Source organism: Bufo gargarizans, chromosome 2 (genome assembly GCF_014858855.1).
Source record: "Bufo gargarizans isolate SCDJY-AF-19 chromosome 2, ASM1485885v1, whole genome shotgun sequence".
NCBI lineage: Eukaryota > Metazoa > Chordata > Amphibia > Anura > Bufonidae > Bufo > Bufo gargarizans.
In genome coordinates this window covers 544367042-544382555 of record NC_058081.1, presented here as the reverse complement: position 1 = coordinate 544382555, position 15514 = coordinate 544367042, and the positions used below count along the sequence as shown (strand labels likewise).

The window sequence follows — 15514 nt, the reverse complement described above, 5'->3', positions numbered from 1 at the left end:
TAGGACCAGTTGGGTTTTTCGTTTATTGCTAATACCATCACTCATCCCCATACAGAATCGTTGTTTGCCAGCAGCAGAGTGCTGATTGCACGGTACAATGATTATTTTTAAACTCTCATTCATCTGGTAATCAGTGGCAGTATTACACTGTCAGATCATCACTAACAAATGTTCATACAAACTCTTGTTAGCGATGATCTTAGCAATTATTTGCCGGTGTAATAGGGCCCTTAGGCTATCTACACACCAGGTTTGGCGTTTGTTTCGCTGAACTTTTTGAAATGGTCCAGTTAAACATATGGCTAAATATATACAATTATATGCTTTTTATATCCAAGAGGTTTACTTTATTTGTCTACGGCTATATTAAACAGAGACTAACATTTTCAATACAGTTGAGCCTGCAGGACCTCAATGAAGTCCTGCCAAAATTAGGCCAAAAAGACACTCTTTGGCATATGTTTGTACATTAAAAGCAGTTCTGTCCATTTGCTGGGAGATTTTTCCATCCTATGCAGCAAACATGCACCTCAGATATGGTGTGATTTGAGCATTATTCGCCCTCCAGAGTACTAAAAATAATTGTTTCTGACAATGTTGGTTAGCAATTTTGCAGCTGTATCGGGCAGGCTACAGGCTGAACAGGTCACACATTTTTATGTAATGCTTATGACCAACAAAACTGATTTCATGATGAAATGAGTTCCTCACAAGAAGCATTCAAGTCAGTTTACTGTATTCATGTGCTTGTATATACATCCACCATGACTACTATCTTGCCTTGTGTACAGTCACTTCTTGTAAAGTCTTTAAATGTGTTGGTGCTTCTGTAAACTAACTTTATTCAGCAACCTGCATTTCAGGTTTACTTGCCACAAGAGACTTCCAACATTCTAGACTGAAAGGTTCTTTCACTAAAGATTGTATCTGCAAACTTTCCTGGAATGTCCAGAAGACTCAGATTCAGCTCCGAAGAGCCAGCATATCTCCCAAGCACCCCACTTAAGGTGGGGTTGCGGTGGAAAATCTAATCTGGAGTCTGCTAAAGGGTTTGTCAAATTGTTTAATACTTATGACCTATCTTTCTGGAAAGGTCATCAGTATCTGATCAGTGGGGGTCCGACTCCTAGCACCCCTGCCCATTAGCTATTCAGATGAATGGGCTGAACTGCAATGTGCAAGGTGTTGTGCTTGGTAAGCTGTGAGGAGGCCACAGCGCTCACCAGAGTGCCACAGCCTCCTAGAACTGCTAATTGCTGGAGGTCCCGGAGTCTGACCTCACCAATCACATACGGCCTATTCGGAGGATAGTCACCAGTATCACGCACTCAGACCACCCCTTTAACAAGAGTGATCTGGTCTCAGCTTTGCAAACACAACAGTCTGTAAACAGGGGGTTTTGGTGTGGGGTTTATAAATGATTGCGGGGAACCTACTCTGGGGTCTATATACATTTCCGGTGGCCCTTTTTGCTCCCATCTTTGGACTCTCTCTGAAATATCTTCTTAAAAGTTGGCAAGTATGCTAAAGAGTCAGCATTGTATGAAGCCTTGATAATGTTCAAAAGATTCAGACAAAACAAATAGGACGTAGGATTGTGTAACTTACTGTGTATTCTGTTTACCAGGCGACAGGAAACCAAGAAAAAAAAGAAACAGAAGAAATACATTAGTCAGGTGTAGAAGCTCAGCACAATGTCAGTCAGATATTATGCATACTGTATATTGCGAATTTAAAAACTCCCACTTCTTGTTATTCATTCTATTTTAATACCTTATTCATGCAAATTGCACAGTTCAGTGGAAAATCACAGTCTCTATATCTCAGTGAAAAGTTGATTATAAACCACAGACTTTTCAAGGGGTTTTCCCGAGTGTTTGATACTAAAGACCTGACCTCAGCAAGGGTCATCCGTATCTGATTGACAGGGGTCCAGTCTGACTCCTGGCAATCCCACCAATCAGCTGTTTGAAGAGACCACGGTGCCTACCGAATCTTACCATACACATTGCCGTCCATTAGATAACGGTTGTGGTCGGTATTGCAGCTCAGCCTCATTCATTTGAATGGGACTAAGCTGCACCTAAGCCAAATGACCGATAAATGTGACATAACTGGCCTAAAAAGAGGGGCCTCCTCAAACAGCTGATTGGCAAAGGTGCTGGGAGTCGGACCCCCACCCATCAGATACTGATGGCCTATCCTGAAGACAGTTCATCAGTATTAAACATTTGGACAACACCTTTAGAGGGGTTGTCCAGGCTTTTTCTATTGATGATTTCTTAATACACATGTGTATTGTATGCTGCAAGATCCTATTTGCAGTTATCCCAGTCCTCCGTATAGAAAGCAAAAGAAAAAAGGTAGCGGATCTGCGCAAAGTAGACAAGTGTTAAAAGTTGAAACAATCAAAAGTGCAGTCTGTCAGTAAATGCTCAACACAGCTAACAAAGTCTGCGTGCTGTCTCTTAGCCCACGGGTGTTCACACTTCTCTTATTACGGCTATATACTTCAGTGCTGAATGCAGGTACCGCAATGCTCTTTTCTGCCCATTATTTTAGCGCTGCAGCCTTAAGAAAAGATGCATACATAGTGCTCACCTCGTATAGATAAAAATAGTCGCACTTTATTGTACTTACAAAGTTGTTGTCTTAATCAAATCACATAAAATAATCACTGCTTGAACTTGGGTTTCGCTCTGCTTCGACAGGGGCGTGCCGAGATTCACTTCTTGTACGGGTATACGAGGTGAGCACTATGTATGCATCTTTTCTTAAGGCTGCAGCGCTGTAATAATGCGCAGTAAAGAGCACTGCAGTACCTGTATACAGCACTGAAGTATTTCTCTGTAACAAGAGAAGTGTGAACACCCGTGGGCTAAGAGACAGCACGCAGACTTTGTTAGTTGTGTTCAGCATATACTGACAGACTGCACTTTTGATTGTTTCACCTTTACCCTGTGTCTAGTTTGTGCAGGTCTGCTACCTTTTTTTTCTATTTTTTTTCTATTGATGACCTATCCATCAATATCAGATCCCCCCCCCCCCCCCCCGCCAATCAGCTGTATGGGGAGACGGTCATCAATAGAAAAAGCCCTGACAACTCCTTTAAGTCCTTTTTAAACAGGGAAGCGATCAGCAGACAAGCAAACAAACACTCAATTGTTGGCTGATCTGATCTCATATGAAAGCATAAAAATGCCCACAGCTCAGCATAATATGTATCATTTGAAGTAATGTTCTTTCATACCTCATACGGTATCCATTGCCCATAGTGATGGCCTTGCAATCAGTCATTATGTTATATACCGTAGTTGATCAGTGCTCATTTTGGCCCTGCAGTGGACACTCAAGAAGGACCTGGCTGCCATGAACATTTATGTCTAATCTCAGTTCAAACATAAGACATAAAAGTTATCTATAAAAATATTCACACCCTTGGAATGTTTCATATTTATTATATATTTATATATTTTTTTGATATAGCAGTGTCAGACCTTAGTCACACGTCAGTGTTTGGTAAGTGATTTCCATTACGGATTGTGAGCCAAAACAAGGAGTGCTCCACTCCATATATAAGGTATAAGTGAAAGATCTGCACCTGGTTTTGGCTCACAATAACTGATGGAAATCACCGACCAAACACTGATGTGTGAATAAGAAAACACTCCTTAAATGTCAATGTATTGACAGAATATAGGTATGCAGGTGGAAAAGATCATTACCCTCTGAAATCTCACTTAGTGCCCATTCACGCAACACTTTTTGGTGCCGTTTTTCATGTGTTTTCTGTGCCAAAAAATGCCTCTAAATAGCCTCCCAAATTCTGCTACCCATATTTCTGTAAAAGTGGTCCTTGTCAATACTGTGTTTCCTTCAGAGTCTTCTGTACATTGTTATGATCCCACTAAGATGGGAAAATGTGCTAATATGTATCTAGGATGTTTCTAATATTAAAACTCACCCAATTATACATCATATTATTATGAGCAAAAGGAAAACACAAAAATGGATGCATCAGTAAAATTGTAACACAGAAAATCCACATTTTAATTTTATTACAGTAATGTCTCAAATCATATATTCTTACTGCTATACTAATCACTGGGGTGGATGGAGTATTTACTCTACCAGGAGAAATCCAGTAGGTTGTGCGGGATAGGGCTTCAAAGTAGTATGGCTGGTACTGCCACATCAGGGATCAGCCATCCTCTAGGCCCCATATGCCCAAGCGACATAATGTGCATGTTGCTGCGTGTAGGGAAAAGGTAGGGAAACCAGACTGTGGTGGTAGGAAACTTGGAAGCCCACCTTGGCCAATATCGTTTCTCCTCAGCCTATCCCAAATATTCTGCGAGCCATTCCATTTTCTCATTATCCCCATCTAACAGCAGTGTAGCTGTGGCTAATGGTTTTTTGACCTTGCCTTGCTGTTAATTTCGGACTCGCCTATATGAGGCTACTTAATTTTTTTTTTTTTTTACAGGACCACTTGCCCCTGGATATAGTCAAATGATGGCAGAATATTGCCAGGAATAGCCCTATATAGATTAGCTGGTAAGTCGCTGATGTTTTAGTCTTAAAGTTAGGTCCTTACTGTGCTCTCGTAGTGGGGGATATGGCATAACAAGAAGGCCGGATTGTGGCCGAAACGTCACGCATATATGATTTACTGCATTTCCTATTAAATACAACTCATCAAATCGCATAAACAGGAGTTTGCATTCTTCTTGATAACAAGATTTAATACATTTTAGCTATAACGTGCCTCTATCGCACTTTGCCTTCTGTGAACTTAATAAAATTTATTGTTTGAACAGTAAATATCATGGCCATGGAAGGCAGTCCTCAGATTTAAATTATAGATAATGGATATTTGCCACTATATGCTTTAAAATACATTTCATATCTAAAGAAAAGCATCACTGAACTTGGTAAATGTTTCTTATCTATAAAATGACCTTCATACTGTACAATCTTAAATAATGTTGACTGATAATTGCTACTTTGGAACCGGCAGCAGGAAACATTGTGCTATTCTATTATTGTATCCTGTGCTGCAGAAAAAAGCAAAATGTGAATAAATGTGAATGAGACGCTAGGCTCGAAATATTGGCATTGTAAAGAGTCATTTAAATCGATAACAAGGCCCAACACCCTGAAGGGAACCTGTCATCAACTGTATGCTGCCCATACTAATGCAGAATAAAGTACAGACAGGTGAGATGATTTCAGCGGTCTGTCATTTATAAGTTAAAAGTAAGTGGTTGCCGAGAACCAACATCACAATCATTGCAGACTGGGCCTGGAAAAGAGTCCCGGCCACCTGAGAAGAGTCCTGGTTATTCATGACTTCCTGCTCTCCCTGCCCACCTGCTGGTGACTGACAGTCTTCTACCTAGTTTTCTCCCTTTCTCTCTAGGAGAGAACTGACCATCAGCAGATGGTGAGAGAGCAGATTAGGAATAACCAGGACTCTTCTCAGGTAGATTTGACTCTTTTCAAGGCCTGGGCTGCAATGATTATGATGCTGGTTCTCAGCAACCACTTACTGTAAGCTCATGAGTGAATTTATGCTGCTATGAGTGAAGTCAGCATGAAGTTGATGACAGGTTCCGTTTAAGGGGTCATTGAACTTCATAGTAAAATCTATTATCTATCCTTTGATATTTCACTCTGAAAAAAAATCAAAATTTTTATAAAGTTTAACGTTAACCCCTTCCTGACCTCTGTCAAGTACGGTAGAGGTCTTAAAACATGGCACCTGCTCAGAAGCTGAGCAGGTATCATAGCAGGGGTGGATTGGTCATATACCCTACAGGGAAATTTCCTGGTGGGCTGATGCCCAAGGGGCCACCTAAACTCTCCTTACATGTGCTGACCAGGTACATAACGATCTGATGCTCGCAGCATTAATTAATGCTAGGAGCATCAGGTACATCTGCCCTTGGCCATTAGCCGCAGGTTATTCCTGAATTCAATTGTATCACCATCCTTATGGTCATAGGGCAGTATTTTATGCTGCACTGTGGTATTTGGTTTTGCTGGGGTGGTATTTTGTGCTGTACTGTGGTATTGATGGCCACGCCTACTTCTATTGTCCTGTCTGCTTGTGCCTTGTGTTGGCCCTGCCTACATGTGTTGTCCTGCCTTCTGTCAATTTAGACTCGACAACTTGGGGCCACTTTTAGGTTTTTTTCCAGGGCCACTTTAAGTTCCCAATCCGCCCTTGTATCATAGCCACTGGGTACTTGCTATTTTTACATATCAGACACTCAGAGACAATGTCTGTAATCAGCAATAACACCGATCATAGACATTTAATCTCTCAGATGCTCTTGACCGTTTGATTGCTGTAGCAGCCTGGGGGTCTTCTGAATGCCTTGAAGCCTGCCACAGCTCTAATCCTGTCGCAGGGCTCCATAGGAACAAAATGAAACTCCCATAGGCAGCATTATTAAATCATTGCAGTCTATGGACCAAGCGATCTGACAATCACATGTTCAAGTCCTCTGGGGGACTGAGAAAAAAGTTAAAAAAAAAGTAAAAAAAAAAAAAAAAAAACAGAAATCAATTATATCAATAAAAAAACTACAGATCACAAAAAGTGAGCCCTCACACAGCACAGAAAAACAATATAAATATGATATCGATGTAATCTCACTGACCCAAGAATAAAGGGAACAGGTCAGTTAGGGAACACCTTAAAAACCTATAAAACTATGTCAGAATAGTTTTACCAATTCTACCTAATGTATTTGTGTCCAGAAACACAGGGAGTATAAAAATGAAAGCGCAAAAATGAAATATAACTGGGTCTTGAAGGGGTTAAAGTATCTCAAATCTGAGATGATCCCTGTGAGAAATCGGTATAAAGAAGAACAGATACAAAGTGCACAGGAGACACCACTATAGTCGTAAGTAGAGATGGGTTTACGGTACGCCCGGCGGTCGTTTCGCGGCGAACTTTGCGTATTCGCGATTCGCCGAACATATGGCAATGTTATTCATTCGATTTTTATCCCTTATTCATGCAAATTGCACAGTTCAGTGGAAAATCACAGTCTCTGAGGGGTGTGATATACTTATAATATACTTTCTATTTTATTTTGTAAAGCATGTATATAGAACCCCTTAATCAGTATTTTCTAGAAGCAGGTACATCGCACCCCTCAATCAGTATTTTGTGGAAGCAGGTATATCTCACCCCTCAATCAGTATTTTGTGGAAGCAGGTATATAAAACCCCTTAATCAGTATTTTGTAGAAGCAGGTATATAGAACACCTAAATTAATATTTGGTGGAACCAGGTATATCACACCCCTCAATCAATATTTTGTGGAACTAGGTATATCAAACCCCTTACTCAATATTTTGTGGAAGCAGGTATATCGCATTCCTCAATCTGTATTTTTTCGAAGCAGGTATATCAAACCCTTTAATCAGTATTTTGTGGAAGCAGGTATATCGCACCCCTCAATCAGTATTTTGTGGAAGCAGGTATATCGCACCCCTCAATCAGTATTTTGTGGAAGCAGGTATATCGCACCCCTCAATCAGTATTTTGTAGAAGCAGGTATATTACACCCCTCAATCAGTATTTTGTGAAAACAGGTATATAGAACACCTGAATCAATGTTTGGTGGAAGCAGGTATAGTCCACCCCTCAATCAGTATTTTGTGAAAACAGGTATATAGAACCCCTTAATCAGTATTTTGTCGAAGCAGGTATATTGCACCCCTCAATCAGAATTTTGTGGAAGCAGGTATATCGCACCCCTCAATCAGTATTTTGAGGAAACAGGTATATAGAACCCCTGAATCTATATTTTGTGGAAGCAGGTATATCGCACCCCTCAATCAGTATTTTGTGGAAGCAGGTATATCGCACCCCTCAATCAGTATTTTGTGGAAGCAGGTATATCGCACCCCATAATTTTTTGGAGGCAACAGATATATTACACCCGTTGCAAATCGTTGTTCCAATAATGCTTGTCCTTCTATATAGCTAAAGTATCGAAGCAGAACCGCACACAACTGCTGCACAATACAAATTCACTATAATATACTTTCTAATATAGAAAGTATATTATTAGTATATCACACCCCTCAGTACATCACACCTATACCAGTCCTTAAAAGGAATTTTGTGGCACTTTTAGCTAGCTATTGGTGTCCTTAACAGCCTGGGGTGGGGGTGTGTCCATGTGCTGAAACATCTCAATTGGCTGTCCTACCCCACCTGACGTCCATCACTAGTCGTAAGCTTTTGACCGCATTTAGCTGATCAGTGCAGAGGGAAGACATTCTAGTTTCTAGTTAACATACATTGTGCAGCGTATGTGACGGGAAATTAAAGAATTTACTAGAAAAATCCAGTGTGTCAGAGCTCTGTGTCTTCTGGTGATAACAGTTAACCCACCTGATAGCCATGGGATCATTAGAATCGGTGATATCCGCACACAAAAACCTAAAATCTATGGCCAGCTTGAAGGGGTATTCCCATATTAACATTTATGACATCCACAGCTACACTATAGGTGTGGTCTGAGAATGTCTTGTGGCCCCTGTAAATTTTGGGGCATGTGTTATGGTATATTCACACAACTAATTTTCATATTGATTTTATTGCAGATTTTTTTTTATAGACAATCTGTAATCTTGGAAATCATTTTCTAAGTAAGGGCTCTTTCACACCTGCATTATTGTCTTCCGGCATAGAGTTCCGTCGTCGGGGCTGTATGCCAGAAGAATCCTGATCAGGATTATCCTAATGCATTCTGAATGGAGTGAAATCCGTTCAGGAAGCATCAGGATGTCTTCAGTTCCGGAGCGGAACGTTTTTTGGCCGGAGAAAATACCACAGCATGCTGCGCTTTCTGCTCCGGCCCAAAAAACTGAAGACTTGCCGCAGGATCCGGCCTTAAGCTAAATGTCGTTTCGGCGCATTGCCGGATACGACGTTTAGCTTTTTTACAGTGGTTAACATGGCTGCCGGGACGCTAAAGTTCTGGCAGCCATGGTAAAGTGACGTCAGGGCGCCCCAGGCGCATGGATGACGTGATCGCATGGCACGTCATCCATGCGCATGGGGCGCTCTGACGTCATTCTGGAGCGCCCCGGGAGCCGCACGGATGGTAAGTATACCGCTTCCCCGCTCCCCGCTCCTACTATGGCAACCAGGACTTTAATAGCGTCCTGGCTGCCATAGTAACACTGAAAGCATTTTGAAGATGGATCCGTCTTCAAATGCTTTCAGTACACTTGCGTTTTTCCGGATCCGGCGTGTAATTCCGGCAAGTGGAGTACACGCCGGATCCGGACAACGCAAGTGTGAAAGAAGCCTAAGCATACTGCCATGTAAGGTAAAGGTCTAGAAACATGACCCTACCTTCATTGTGCAAATCCTGTTTTCTAATCCTCAGAAATGCTTATTTTTATGCACCAGAGCTTTTCATTGCACCGTGAGCAAGGCCACTCAGTTTGGTGCACCTAGTGCCTCCCTATGTCCTTACTTACTATTCAGACGAGTGGTCTTTGTCCCTAGCAATAGCTGCATTCAATTGTTAGGCAACCCAATACTTCCTCCACACTGGCTTCTGCTCCCAACATCCACAGTGGCTCTGCAGGTATGGGCAGCTGCCTTACTCTGGCTGCAAAGTGGTGTCAGGTTGCTAAGCAACTGGTGCCCAAAGTTATCAGACCTGGTAGCCTTTTTAAAGGAGTTTTCCGACAGTTTGATATTGATGGCCTATACTCAAGATAGGTCAACAATATGTGATCTATGGGGCTCTGACTCCTGGGACCCCTGACAGACAGATGTTTGAGAAGGCTGGTGAGCTCTGTGGCCTCCTCACAGCTTACCAAGTACAGCACCATATATTATATAGCGGCTGTGCTTGATATTGCAGTATAGGCCCACTCACTTGAATTTAACCAAGTAACTGATGTACATGTACAACTGACTGGAGGGGTAACATGCATCATATTGCCTGTTGATTATGGTTCATTCCCTCTCCTGGTTCTTCTTCCTTGAGTTATTGCTTCTGGTTTGACTTCTGATTAAACCTGGTCCTGACCTCAGCCTCTTTCCTGGATTTTGCGTCTGCCTCATCCATTGGAATGTTTATTTGGTACCTGTGACGTCCTTTAGCTTCATTTCTGATCGCTATTTCTGCATCAGTGCTACTGCTGCCAACCACTGATTCTATGGACTGCGACCTGGGGATCCTCCTGCAGCAAAATTCCTACCTCCTTGGGAAAGGAAGCGGGGGAATCCCTTATACTCCACAACCCAGTGTGGCCAAAGTTAAATGGAGCACTAATTCAGCTCTTAAGTATATGACCATAACACTGTCTGTCTTGCTGCCACAAATAATGGCGCCTAAAATGTATATTAACACGCAAACAATTAGTAAAGATAGCCCAATCAGTCACTTTATTTCTTCTTTCCGGAATGCATATCCTGTACACGTAGTGACTGTCTAGAACAAGTTTTTTCTGTATGGAGAAGAAAGGTTGTCAACATTTTAAAACTGGCTTTGTTGACACTTCTGTGTGATATCATCGATCCAGAAATAACACTGTAAATAGACATAAAACACCATAACTAGTCTACCCAACATCACAAGATGGGCGTACATACAATTACAGCATTATAAAGCACTTACTTTAAGGTGAGGTATATAAAAAAAACTCATAAGGATATATTTATCTTTTTATGTTCTCCCTTTAGAGTGTACAGCAAACTTTATCCTTTTTATAGTACAGCTTGAGAAAAAAACGGAAGCGTTTGGACACTGCCCTGGTACCATCTTTAGGTCTACTGTAGCATATATTAAAGAGGCTCTATCACCCAATCAACCCTACCCTACCAGGCATATAGCCTGGCAGGGTTGATCCACCTGAGTAAAACTATACTTTTCCCATGTCTGTTGGTACTACAATTCCAGAGTAATATGAACTTTTACCATTATGCAAATTAGCCATTCAAGCACCATGTTTGAGCACTGCTCCAGTGATGCCCTGGTGTTAGACCATGACGTCCCTCTGCTTTTAATCACGCCCCCTTTCCATTAGAGTTATAATTTTAGCCCTCTCTGGTCTCTATAGTTATATAATCCTGTAATTTTCACACTGGCCACTAGTCCTAAAGTATGTTAAAGGAAATGTGTCACCAAATATTTTATCTGCCAGTTAAAACCAGATAGTAATACATCTTTTTTCTAATCTCTTTTTATTTTCTGATTGCAGATTTTCTGATTTTGATTATGGAGGCGGCCATCTTGCCGGAGCGGTTCTTAAATCTATTTAGAAAGCATTAAGAAAATTGCTTTACAACAGCCATGTGGGCCATTGACACAATTGAACTTATATGGCAAGAGTTTTCTAGGCATGATCTGTGACATGTACAGAGGCCACTGTACAAGGAAAGAACAGATAAGCTGTGATATCACCTATTGTAAGTGGTGGATCATGTCTTATCTATACACAGAGGTGATATCACTACATGCTAAGCAGGTAACTGCAGTAAAGTGATCTTTACAGACCATTAAGTGACACCTATTATTAAGCTTAGTGGCCAGTGCGAAAACGGCAGAATTTTATGTTTTTTGTTTAAATAGAGATAGTGACATGCAAAATAAAATTTAAAAAAATCTTTAAAAATATGTTAAACATAAAACCTTAAAAGGATAACTTTCACACTTAGATCCTAATTTCAATTTTCATATATGTTGTTACTAATAACATGATATTCCAGAATCAGTTACTATTAGACTGATTTACCCAATATTTAATAAAATTCAGCCCTTAGCAACCAGTCTGCATAAAACTGCAATTTCACTATTCAGTTAAGATGGCCGCCACTGCCCTCACCCTGAGGCTAATCCCACCTGCCCTCACTAGCCAGTAACAATAGCCCCCAAAAGTGTCAGTAATCAGAGCCCTTCCCACTAAAGGGTTAATCTCCTGCAGCACAAGGGGTCCTCTTACCACATGTTGCTTTCATTTATACACTGAGCAGACGGCAGATCTCCCTTCCCTGTTGTGCGCTGCTTCAACTCTGCATTCTCCAGGTCTGCTGAGTGAGGGAGCGTCTGCCAAGCGCAGGGACAGGGAGACGTGCATACAGCCCAGGCACTGTTATCAGCTGCTGGGGAGGATCTGGCTTTAATCAGTTACTTACAGTCCCTGGCTGTCAGGAATCTGACCTTGCACGCTGCGTGCTTCTGCGTCCTCCGTCCTTCAACACATAGACGGACCATGCCTAGCAACCCTATTTTAAGCACAGGTAAAAGTAGTCAGTACAGGGAACAAAACTGTGGAATTAAAGGTGTAATTGAGTACACAGTGAAAAGATGAAATAGGGCCACCAAGGAGATATTAAATCACCACAATCCAATACTCAAAAAAAAATATATATGACAGTTATACTTTAAGACTGTCTTTTAAGAACAGCTACATGGGATAATGGACAAGAGCTGACCCCATGGATTTATGTGGGAGAGTTTTCTAGGCATGCTCTGTGACCTGTGAAGAGGTCAGGAGGTAGCTAATAAGCTGTGATTTCACCTCTTGGGAATGGTGGATCCTGTGTTATCTACAGTATATAGAGATGTTACTTGCCATTGTAATTCTGCATGTGGTGATAATGACAAGTTACCTGCACTGGAACTTCAATCAAGACGACCACTATGGCCTCTACATGATCAAATGAATGAGGTATTTATTTTTTTCTCACCGGATTAACCCCTGAAAGCCACAATGTGCATCTTAGATGCCGCGATCAGCAATAAACGTAGCATCTGAGGGGTTAAATGATGGGGGGGGGTGGCGCAATTGCCATTCCCCGTTATTTTGCCTGCTAATTTGTAAAATTATGATGAAAGAATTTGGTGACAGACTCCTTAACCCCTTAAGGACCAGGCCATTTTTTGCAAATCTGACATGTGTCACTTTATGTGGTGATAACTTTAAAACACTTATTTATCCAGGCCATTCTGAGATTACTTTCTCGTCACATATTGTACTTCATGACAGTGGTAAATTTGAGTCAAAATATTTAATTTTTATTTATAAAAAAAATACCAAATTTGCAATTTTCTAAATTTAAATTTCTATGCTTTTAAAACAGATAGTGATATCTCTTAAAATAGTTATTACTTTACATTTCCCATATGTCTAATTCATGTTTGGATCATTTTGTGAATGCCATCTTCTTTTTTTGGGACGTTAGAAGGCTTAGAAGTTTAGAAGCAAATCTTTAAATTTTTCTTTAAATTTCCAAAACCCAATTTTTAAAGGACCAGTTCAGGTCTGAAGTCATTTTGTGAGGCTTACATAATTGAAACCACCCATAAATGGACTCATTTTAGAAACTACACCTCTCAAGGTTTTCAAAACTGATTTTGCTAACTTTGTTAACCCTTTAGGTGTTCCACAAGAATTAAACAAAAATTGGGAGATAAAATTTCAGAATTTCACTTTTTTGGCAGATTTTCCATTTTAATCAATTTTTTTCCAGTAACCAAGCAAGGGTTAACAGCCAAATAAAACTCAAAATTTATTACCCCGATTCTGTAGTTTACAGATTCACCGCATATGTGGTCATAAACTGCTGTATGGGCACACAGCAGGGCACAGAAGGAAAGGAATGCCATATGGTTTTTGGAATGCAGATTTCACTGGGATAATTTTAAGTCGCCAAGTCACATTTGAAGACCCCCTGATGCATCTCTAGAGTAGAAACTCCAAAAAAAGACCCCATTTTGGAAACTACGGGATAGGGTTTTGTTACTATTTTAGGGTACATATGATTTTTTGTTGCTCTGTATTACACTTTTTGTGAGACAAGATACAAAATTGCTGTTTTGGCACAGTTTTTATTTTTTGTTATTTACAGTGTTCACCTGACAGGTTAGATCATGTGGTATTTGTATAGAGCAAGTTGTTACGGACGCGAAAATACCAAATATGAATACTTTTTTTTATTGTTTGTTTCAGTTTTACATAATAAATTTTTTACGGTGTTCACCTGAGTGGTTAGGTCATGTGGCATTTTTATAGAACATGTTACGGACGCGGCGATACCTAATATGTATACTTTTTTGTTTATTTAAAGTTTTACATAATAACATCATTTTTGAAACAAAAAAATAATCATGTTTCTCCATATTCTGAGAGCCATAGTATTTTTTATTTTTTGTCCTAGTTTGGGTCTCATTTTTTTCGGGATGAGATGACGGTTTGATTGGTACAATTTTGGGGCGTGTATGACTTTTTGATCGCTTGGTATTACACTTTTTGTGATGTAAGGTGACAAAATATGGCTTTTTTTTAGCACAGTTTTAATAACATTTTTTTTTACGGTGTTGACCAGACATGGTGAATCATGAGATATTTTTATAGAGAAGGTTGTTACGCACGCGGTGATACCTAATATGTCTGTTTTTTATTAATTTTTTCTATTTTTTACAATTTTATAGGAATGGGGCTTTTTTTTATTGAAACTTTTTTTGTCTTACTATGGGACTTCAAGATTACAGGATCTGATCCCTGTTTCAATGCAGCACAATTAGGTGTAGTTTTACAACAGCTGGAGAGCCACAGGTTGGACATCTGCACCATAAAAAAAAAAAAAAAAAAAAAAAAATTATATATATATATATATATATATATATATATATATATATATATATATATATTTTATAAATGCCAGAATGACACTGTACATGCAAGGTGCATCTTTTTGGAGAGAAAATCTATGTAACCTTGTGACACTTTTAGGCTGCAAGGTTTTTCCTATTCTCTAGGACACATTGGGCTACTGCTATTTATTCTCTGGTTTTTAAATAGCAGGCTATATTCATAGATTCCCCCAGTAAATCTTGCTTTCATTCTGTGTATAAACCCTTTCACTGTGCCTTCTGTGAATATAAAGCCTCCCTCCCCCATGTTGACTTTTGTTCAAATGACAGTCTTGCAAACACTTGTTCTGTATTTGCTCTGTGCCAGTTCAGTTACAAGCTTCACTTAAACTCCCTTGTTCATGGAGCAGAGTGCACCTGCTTGCCTTAAGCATTTAAGCAAGCGATCACAGGAGACAGCGTATTATTAGGCAGTCACCAGAGACACCTTATTGGTCCTTAGCAGGGGTTTGTGACTCAATGCAAGAGACAATGGACGCACAACCTGACTTCTGCAAGTAAAACTATTCAGGAGTGACTACAACTGCGCCTGTAATATTAACGTTCTAAAAATACATAACCACCGATTCCAACCATGTATCGGGGGCAGATATGAAGCACTATGCACTATTCTGAATTTAGGTTCCCATAGACTAAAGAGGTTAGGGACAGTACAGCCTGTCACAGATATCTGATATCTGTTCTCAGACTGTAGCGTGAAAAAAAAGTAGCATTTGAAGCATTGGTGAAGATGAAGGTGTAAGACACAGAGATTATGCTATAACATCTAAATCCAGAAGAGGGTGCCAAATCCTTGATGAAAACCG

General features: G+C 40.2%; 1 protein-coding gene across 3 annotated transcripts in view; it reads right to left on the bottom strand.

Annotated features, from left to right (window-relative positions):
* Positions 1–15514, bottom strand: part of LOC122928574 (cytoplasmic phosphatidylinositol transfer protein 1-like) — a 141103-nt gene that overhangs the window by 35152 nt on the left and 90437 nt on the right. For all 3 annotated transcript variants that reach the window (XM_044281548.1, XM_044281550.1, XM_044281549.1), the window contains exon 4: positions 1609–1616. In XM_044281548.1, coding sequence (XP_044137483.1) covers positions 1609–1616 — 8 coding nt within the window. The remainder of the gene's footprint in view (positions 1–1608; positions 1617–15514) is intronic.